This window comes from Castor canadensis, chromosome 3 (assembly GCF_047511655.1).
Source record: "Castor canadensis chromosome 3, mCasCan1.hap1v2, whole genome shotgun sequence".
Lineage (NCBI taxonomy): Eukaryota > Metazoa > Chordata > Mammalia > Rodentia > Castoridae > Castor > Castor canadensis.
The window spans coordinates 32,024,920-32,034,459 of NC_133388.1; the positions used below are offsets into that span (position 1 = coordinate 32,024,920).

A 9,540-nucleotide genomic window follows, 5' to 3' on the forward strand; every position below is an offset into this window, starting at 1 on the left:
CAATAAAATAAGAAACTAAGGAAAAGCCAAGAGACAGGAGGTCAGTCTTGAGGCCTTAGTTTCATCTACGGCTGTAAGTACCCATTTCAAGCAGTATTAAAGCCACATTAAAGAATTCTAAGAAATGTGTTACTTTTTCCAGATATTTGGCTCTGACCCAGGGTCGTATTGGTTTCCTACCATGTACACCATAACCTTCTGGTTTCTTTCTTCATTTAGGGGCCATTAAGTTTAATGATGACCTGAGCCTAGAGGAGAGTTCTCGCCTTATAGAAGCTCTGTCCTGGTGCCAGCTGCCCTTCCAGTGTGCTCATGGGAGACCTTCCATGCTGCCATTAGCTGATCTGGACCACTTGGACCAGGAAAAACAGGTAGCGATGAATAAGAGGAGCAGGAAGGAACAAAGTTTATCTTTTTCTTTTCCAGCTCTGCTATCCAAATATAATCTGTCTTAATCCTTTCTAAAATAATGAGCATTTTGAAAAGAGCACTGGAAGTCTCGATTTAAAGCCTCACCCATCTTGTCTTCCAGCTCACATTCAAAATGGAGCTTTGACTAAACTATCAGAGATTATCCAAATGATGACTTTGTATTTTTAAACTTAACACATATACAGAGTTACATATCCTGAACATCAGTTGCCCATGGTCTCTAGGTTTGATAAGATGCAGTGCTTCCTAGAGGTACAAAAAGCTGGTTGAAACACAGCAAACTCACTGTTGGCAGAATATAGCCTGAACATCCAGTTCTTTAATAGTATATGTTGGAAACAATTACCTGTGACTGTAGCCAGACAGATCTAAGGATCTCTTGAGCCGCAATTTGAAGATCATCAGGCAGGGAACCACACATTACTCAGCAGCCTATGAACAACAGTGTACATAGTACAATAAAGGTGGTTTAAGATAAGAACATTTTCTATTTTTGCTACAATCTTGCTATAATCTTTTTTTGTTTTTTTTGTGGTAATGGGGTTTGAACTCTGGACCCACACCTCAAGCCACTCCACCAGTCCTTTTTTGTTTTTGTTTTTATCTATATATTTATTTATTTTATTTATTCATATGTGCATACATTGTTTGGGCTATTTCTCCCCCCCACCCCCCCCACCCCCTTCCTCTCCCAAACCTGTCCTTTTTTGTGATGGGTTTTTTTGAGGTAGGGTCTTGTAAACTATTTGCCCAGGTGGCTTGGAACCATGATCCTCCTGCTCTCTGCCTCCTGAGCAGCTAGGATTACATGCGAGCCACCAGCGCCTGGCTCTTGTTATAATCTTAAATGAAACAGACACGTGTGCATAAAAACGTCCATGTTACTGCTTTCCAGATCTTTTCTTTTGGTTATCCTTCCTGCTAAAGACTGTAAAGGCATTTCTTACATGCAGTTTTCAGGTAGTCATATATTCTGATTCATCCAGTTGATTTTACTGTACTTAAAACTCTCTGTCACCAGGCACCCATGACTCAGGCCTGTACTCCTAGCTACTCAGGAGGCAGAGATCAGGTGGATCACCTTTAGAAGCCAGCCCCAGGCAAATAGTTCTTGAAAATATCCAACACAAAACACAGCTTATGGAGTGGCTCAAGTGCTTGCCTAGCAAGCGTGAGGCCCTAAGTTCAAACCCCAGTGTCACAAAAAAAAAAAACCACTTTGTTAAGCCAGTGATAGTGTCGCACATCTGACCCTGATGCAGGACTGCTGCTACTTCCAGTTAGCCTGTATTGCATAGTGAGACTCTGTCTGGAAGGAAGGAACGAAGGGAGGGAAGAAGGAAAGGAAGGAAGAAAAGGAAAAAATGAGTTAAAACTTTATTTCGCCAGGCACTGGTGGCTCACGCCTGTAATCCTAGCTACTCAGGAGACAGAGATCAGGAGGATCATGGTTCGAAGCCAGCCTGGGCAAATAGTTCTCAAGACCCTATCTCGAAAAAACTCATCACAAAAAAAGGGCTGGTGGAGTGCCTCAAGGTATAGGTCCTGAGTTCAAACCCAGTATCACAAAAAAACAAAACAAAACAAAAACCCAACTCTATTTCACATGACAAAAAAAAAAAAAAGAGAGAGAAATTCTATCCCAATTACTGAAGGGAATCTAGACTTAAAACTTGCATTCTCACTAATCCTAAAGAACTCCCTGTAATATTCTCTGAATCCAGAAATTAGAAACCTAAACAGATTTGGAGAGCCACACTTGGGAACACTTCTATGCTACAGGGTTTTCCTATCACTAATTGGAGTTATTCTCTTTCTTCCCATAGATAAAACCCAATCTTGCTAAACTTCGCAAAATGGCCCAGGCATGGCGTCTCTTTGGAAAAGCAGAAGGCTGTGATACGAGGCAGAGCCTGCAGCAATCCATGCCTCCCTGTGAGCCGCCATAAGAACAGACTTACTGATCTGTACGCAACCAAAGGGATTGACTGTGTGCTTCTGAGCAGAGAGCATGAGTGGCACACAGCAGCACAGCCGAGTCAGCACTGTGCACCATGTGCTGCTTCTCATGTCTTTTCTTCGGCAGATGGTCTCTTTGGCTGAGTAGCCACCTGGAATTCAAGCCATAGTTCATTTATCTGCATCCATGGACACAGGAGGTTACTGTATAATATCCACCTTTTGTAACTTACCTAATGATAAAATATAATGATTGGTTGGTAGGTTGGCTTATGTTTGAAGAGTGTGGTTTTCATTTTTGTGCAATTTTTTTACAGCCTCCCAATTTGCCTTATGTGGTAGGCTGGTGGTAAACCCCAAGGGCAGAGTCTGCCCTCTTTGACCCCCATAACCTCCACTCTTCACCATTTGTCCTTCCTGTCCCTCAGTCTTTACTTCTTTCTACTGCTTCTTTACATTTTGAATTGCAGGCTTAAAGTTTTTCTGCTCTGCATAAAAACATTCCCTGACTGTCTACCTGCAGGACTTTGCTTAAATTATTTTAGGGATTAAAAACTGTTGCAAGCTGGGCATGGTGGTGCACATCTATAATCACAGCACTCAGGAGACTGAAGCAGGATTGTGAGTTTGAGGCCCACGCTGTCTCAAAAAAAAAAAAAAAAGTAAATTAATAAAGAAACTATTGATAAAAAGAAACATGAACAAAGATAGAAGAGAGAAAATTTAAAGACCTTTTCCTATTTTTTTTGTTGAGTTTTGTTTTATTGCTTTTTAAAAACAGACTAATGTTCATATCCTGAACCAGTAAAATGGCAAAAATACTACAAGCTTGTTTTTTAAATAATTTCTTTGTACTTCATAAAGTGCTTCTTTATGTAAAAACAATTATCATATCAAAATGCAGCGTTTATTCTTTTAGCCTAACCAGATATGTTCCACACTACTTTTCTTTCAGGAGACAAAGGTTTTTGGTCTCTTTCAAATTGCATCTTGGTTTTATTTCATTATGCCTATCTAATGGCCTTATAATTTCACTTGGGACCAAGACTGATCTTTCTGCAAATGCTCATTATGTCACCCTTAATCTGTATTTTTCCAACAGGACTCAAATAATTAAAAAACAGCTGTTAATATTTATTGCAATTGGTGCAGTTAATGTTGTACCATTGGTTAAGATGTTGCGATGAGACTCTCTTCCTTATCATTTTCTGACCAGCCTGCTCAAATTGGCCTATCAATGAATTTATTTTTCTCATTTTTTAATATAAGAAACAAATGTAAGCTGTGGGAGAAAGTTTGTTTGCTAGCTGTCCTGGAGTGAATGAATCTCAGGAATGAAAGTGCTGCCTTCATGAGCATGGGCCTGAGGGGCAGCTGTGGGAGTTGCTGAACTCACTTTTCAGGGGATCCTTGTAGTAACGTCATTGGGACCTGAAGAACAGGCACCCCAGTCTAAAAATGGCCTTCCTGCTACCAAATCCACACAAATGGGGCTTGAAGACTGGGAGCCATGACCTTAAAATATAGAAGTGGGGCTTTTCAGGGGATTTGTAAGGCTGTACTTGAACTGCTTCCAGGGCAGTGCTGAGTCGTGACTCAGCCTCAGCCTGAAGCTGCAGGGTGGCCAAATACCCCAGGAATTTGAAAAATCCTTTTAGGTCAGACCAATTTGTGTGGTTTCAGAATGTTACAATACCTCTTAACTAGACTGATGGCTGAGATTTCAGAAAGTTTTACTCTACATAATCCCAAACTACTGTTTTCTTGAGAGTAGCAGAGGATTAAAAAAAGTTCTCATGAATTATGTCTTCTTGGCTAGCCTGACTCAAGCAGTGTAAGAGATAATTATCCTATTTTAATAATTTAAAACTCAGTAGCATGCATCAGCATAAAAAAAACACATTAGCTGAAAAATCTAATAGATAACTTTTATTGCTTATTAGGGTTTTATTTTGCTCTAACTCAGGTGCCATAAGAACAAAGATACGTTTATTTTTCTAATGTGATAGTAATTTTTGACACCTGTATGGTATTTTAAGATTTATAAAATAACGTCTCACATTCCTTACCTCATCTGAATTTGACAATTGGTGAGATAAGGTGGTGTTATTCTTGTTTTTACAAAGAAAGAAACTAAGATTGAAAATATTAAGTGGTTTGTCTAAGACCACACAGATAGTAATTGATACAGCTGAAAGTGTTGTCCAAGTTTCCTGACTTCAGTAACAAGAATAGTTAGCATTTATTGGAACTGTGTACTCGGTGCTTTGTACACTCTACTGTTTCTTCTTTTACTGTGTGTTTTGTGCACAAGCAGTGCTGGGGACGAAACCCAGGGCTTCATGAATGCTAACCATGTGCTCCGCCACCGATAAACAAACCTAGCTCGGTATACACTATCTCTAATCCCTTTTTTTTTTTTTTTTGGTGATATTGGGTTTTGAACTCAGGGCCATTGTACTTGCTAAGCTCTGGCACTCTCCTGCTTGAGTCATGCCTCCAGCCCTCTACTACTATTTCTAATCAATCCTCTTGGAAAGTTAGCCTCCCTTTTTTTTTTTTTTTTTAACAGTGAAAGTGCTGATGTTGACACTTAGCTCTTTAGCTAAGAGAACAAGAATTCAGATCTGGGACTGTGAGACTTCAAATTGCATATTCCCTCCCACTATTACCCCACACTGTCATATATAAATTTTTTTGACAGTACTGGGGTTTAAACTCAGGGCCTCATGCTTCCTTGGCAGGCATTCTATCACTTGAGCCACTCCTCCAGCCCTTTTTTTATGTGTTGGGTATTTAATTTTTTTGGTGGTACTGGGATACCACCAGTCCATTTTGCTCTGGTTATTTTTGGAGATGGGGGTCTCCTGAACTATTTGCCTGAGCCTTGAACCGTGATCCTCGTAATTTCAGCCTCCCAAATAGCTAGGCTTATAGGTATGTCACCAGTGCCCAGCTCATGTTAATATTTTTAATTTATTAGGAATTCATTATTTTGTAAATCTAGTGGTTCAACTGTTACATTCTGGTTGGTGGAGGCATTAGTAATTTCCAAACAAAATTGGAAATGTGATATGAAATGTAGCCATTCTCCAGAGCTCCATTTCTAGTAACATTTATCAAAATTTATTGAGCAATAAAGATGCATATGGCTACCTCTACTTTGAAGAGATTTAGATTTAGTGAGGGAGATAAGGAAACCAAAGGTGGAAATATGGTAACTTCCTCCAAGTGGATAGGTCACTGAGCCCTGCTTAGCTCACTATTACTGAGATGAGAGGAGATAACAGTCCTACTATAAGTTATGACTGTGGATGGCAGCAGTAGCTGGTATCAGAAAAGCTTAAGGCAAAGTGCAGACTAGGCTACAATGAGGGCCAAAAGGAGCGGCTCTGGCCAGGATCACAACTGAGCTGGGATCTGGAACTCAGTGAGCAGAGAGAATGGAGAGGTTCCAGCAAACAGGCAAATGGGCAGCACAAAGTGAAAAAAGCCAAGACGGGGCAGGAAGGGGCTTAAGGCCAAGTTCAGATATTTGCTGAGTGCAGTTTCCAAAGAGCCCTGACAGGGCAGTACAACAAAGCTTAAGGTACAAGCCTGGCACACACACACAGAGTTAGTAACAGCACAGTGGCACACACATGTAATTCCAGTACTCAGGAGTCTGAAGCAGGATGATCTCAAGTTCTCTATGTAACCTGGGCTGCATAGAGAGATGCTGTCTCTCAGAGACAGAACCAACTGGTACATTCGCCACTGCACTTCACACCTGCTTGTACCCTTTCTCAGCCACCATTGCTCATCAAATGCAAGACAGTGAAAAGGTGGGGCCAGACAGGAAAAGGATACTCTGCACCCAATAAACCTGTTTTCCTTCTTCACCTCTCTGTTGGCTCACTGCTTCAGTAAATAGTGCATCCCATCAAACTGTATTGACTCAGAGGTTGTGGGGAATATAAGAAGGAAGGTTGTCATATAACTTGTTACTTTCAAACCTTGGGTCATGTTCACCCCATACCCATTTACACCATGCTCAACCTCATCCAGACTCTTCTGATGTTCAGACAACCTGATGAAGCCACGGGGAACTGAGGGTCTTACCTGTCGGAATGCACTGAAGGAGTGGGCTGGTATGACACGAACAGCAGTCTGGACACAGCCATGCCTAACTTTAGCCTTACAACTTGCTCTTGTTTACTTCAAAAGCAAGACTGAAGACTGTCCAGTGTCCAGTAATGGTCAAAAAAAAAAAAAAAAAAAGCTGGGGACTGGTGGGTCACACCTGTAATTCTAGCTACTCAGGAGGCAAAGATAAGGAGGATTTTAGTTTGAAGCCAGCCCAAATAGTTTTCAAGGCCCTATCTAAAAAATACCCAACATAAAAAAGGGCTGGCGGAGTGGGCTCAAGCAGTAAGAGAGCCTAGCAAGTGTGAGGCCTTGAGTTCAAACCCCAGTGCTACAAGAAAGAAAAAAGGCAGTCTGGAATTAGCTACTGCTATTAGCTATATCTTTATTCAACATTACATTACTTTTAACTGCGGAATTTTGTATATAAATAATGAATTTATGAATCATGTCAAGTTTTTTTTCCTCTACCACTAAGTAACATCTTTCTTCCCTAGGCAGGTCTTAATTCTTTTTTCCCCCATTTATTATTTGGTACTTTTATTAGCAATATATTCATTGTACAGAGGGGATTCATTGGTACAACTCTGAATAACCTTACATTATATGTTGGTTAGGTCACCCTCCACCATCTCCCCGGCCAACCACCTATGCAGGTCTTAATTCTAAAATGTACCATGCCTGAAGGCAAATAAAAAAAACAAAGAATCCTTCTCAACATTTACTAGAAACATCCAGCAAGCGCTCCTCCAAGTGCAGTGCCCTGCATTGTGAGTGGCTGAAGACTGAAAGCCCAGACCGAAGCTCTTTATTAACAATAATTGCTTAGCCACTGCACAGTATCCTGGAAAAGCTATTTGGTGAATAAAAAACAAGTCAAGGGCTAGGGTTATAGCTAAGTGGCAAAGCACTTGCCTATCATGCACAAAGCCCTTAGTTTCATCCCCACCATCTCTAGTAATATGTAATAATAATTATTATGACAAGGAAAAGCAGGTCAGATATAAACCATTTCCAAACCCCATTTCAAAATAGTTCTTTTGGTCGGGCACCAATGGCTCTCGCCTAAAATCCTAGCTTCTCAGGAGGCAGAGATCAAGAGGATCGTGGTTTGAAGCCAGCCTGGGCAAATAGTTTGCGAGACCCTATCTCAAAAACACCATCACAAAAAAAAGGGCTGGTGGAGTGGCTCAAGGTGAAGGCCCCGAGTTCAAACCCCAGTACTGCACACGCACACAAAAAAATAGCTCTTTTGCTTAGTTAGCTAGGGGCATGTCTACAGAGGGAGGTTTTGCAAGGACAGGTGGACAGTGTGGTGCCTTTATAAGTTCATCGCCATCTGGTACCATCCATGGCAGAGCAGTATAGTGTTAGTAAGGCCATACAGCTCAATAATGGAGCCGTGTGATAGGCGGCCTTTGTTAACCCAAAGACTGATGCAAGATTGTTCTGGAAAATGGTTTTGAAGCACATCTGTGAAATTTCAAGGGTACCAGTATTTATATTCTTTGAGGTATCACTTTACACTAACTTTTTCTTGGTAGAGTATTTTTTCAAAGACTTCTCTTCTGAGGCTAAATTAAGAATTTCTGTTCCTTATTTGAGTTCCAAGAATTGTGCCTTTCCTGCCCTCCGCCCAACTTGGAAGACAGAAACCGTGGGAAAAAGTGCATTCGGTTATCTAATTTGGTTTATTTGGCATATTCAGGAAGACTTTCATATTCATGGAATCTTATTTCTGTCAATTCCCTCCAAGCTAAAAGTATTTTTCTGGGTTCTGTGTACAAAGTAGGGGTGGGAGGTGGGCACAACGAAGGCAGTATGTAGTGAGTCCATGGAACTCCTTTCATACTCTTCAGTTCAGTTTCTCCTTCCAACATTTGCACCTCCTCAAATAGGAGAAGTAGAAAAGGGAGAAGGAGGCTTGGGGAGGTTTCCTTTAGGTCATGAAGAGTCTATGATTCCTGCAGTTCTGTTTTAGGCACTGGAAGAGTTGCCCAGATAGCTTCTACCCTTCTACCCTCATCCATCTCAGTAATGCCTGGGAAGGATGGTGGTGCTAATTTTACACACTAAGATGCACAAAGGGTAGGTATCATGAAACATTTCTATAGCCAGAAACAGATTTAAAGTCCTTGACTCACTGTTGTTCTTCCTCCAAACCACACGATTGTACCCAAGTGAATTGCTGTTAGAATTGGTGCTTTCAGAGAAGACAATTGCTCGTAATTGGTAGCCATCAAGCACTTCACTGAAAAAGCGTGGGGTCTCATATGGTTTACGGAGGCCTGAGTGAGTCAGGCTCTTCTGAGTCACACAACTTTTAGATCAGTCTAAAAACTGACCCTTTTTGGTCTTACCTTCCCTGTCCCCCAAAGAATACTAAGAAGCCTAAAGCAAAGACCTCTCTAATAGTTATCAGTAGAGGTCTTTCCCTCATAACCTGTCACAACTATTGTCTACCAAAGTGTGGTTACCAAATCCCTCAGGTTATGTGTGCTATGCAGATTCCTAGGCTTCCTCCCTCTACTCAGGTACTGCCACTGAGGTAGGCCAGTCTTTGTGACAAGCATCCCAGCAGTCTGCTGTTTTGGACCACTAGGTCCTAAACATAAAAGTTCATTCAGATCACCTAGGGAGACTTTTCAGTTAAAAAATGTAAATTACAGCAAGGTGCAGGTGGCTCATGCCTGTAATCATAGCTACTCAGGAGGTAAAGATCAGGAGGATTGCGGTTCGAAGCCAGCCTAGGCAAATAGTTTGCGAGACCGTATCTTGAAAAAAACCATCACAAAAATAGGGCTGGTGGAGTGGCACAAGGTATAGATGCTGAGTTCAAACTCCAGTACCACAAAAAAAAAAGTAAATTATGCCACATGTTGGTGCCCATGCCTGTAATACTAGCTACTTAATGAGGCTGAAATAAGAAGGATCACAGTTTGAAGCCAGCCCCAAGCAAATAGTTTACAAGACCCCCATCTCCAAAATAACCAGAGCAAAATGGACTGGGAGTGTGGCTCAAGC

General features: G+C 41.3%; 1 protein-coding gene across 8 annotated transcripts in view; it reads left to right on the top strand.

Annotated features, from left to right (window-relative positions):
- Mlh3 (mutL homolog 3) overlaps positions 1–3,528 on the top strand; it is a 28,877-nt gene extending 25,349 nt beyond the window's left edge. For all 8 annotated transcript variants that reach the window (XM_074067520.1, XM_074067517.1, XM_074067519.1 and 5 more), the window contains 2 exons: positions 220–371; positions 2,259–3,528. In XM_074067520.1, coding sequence (XP_073923621.1) covers positions 220–371; positions 2,259–2,381 — 275 coding nt within the window. In that variant the 3' untranslated portion in view covers positions 2,382–3,528. The remainder of the gene's footprint in view (positions 1–219; positions 372–2,258) is intronic.
- Positions 3,529–9,540: the final 6,012 nt, after the last annotated feature.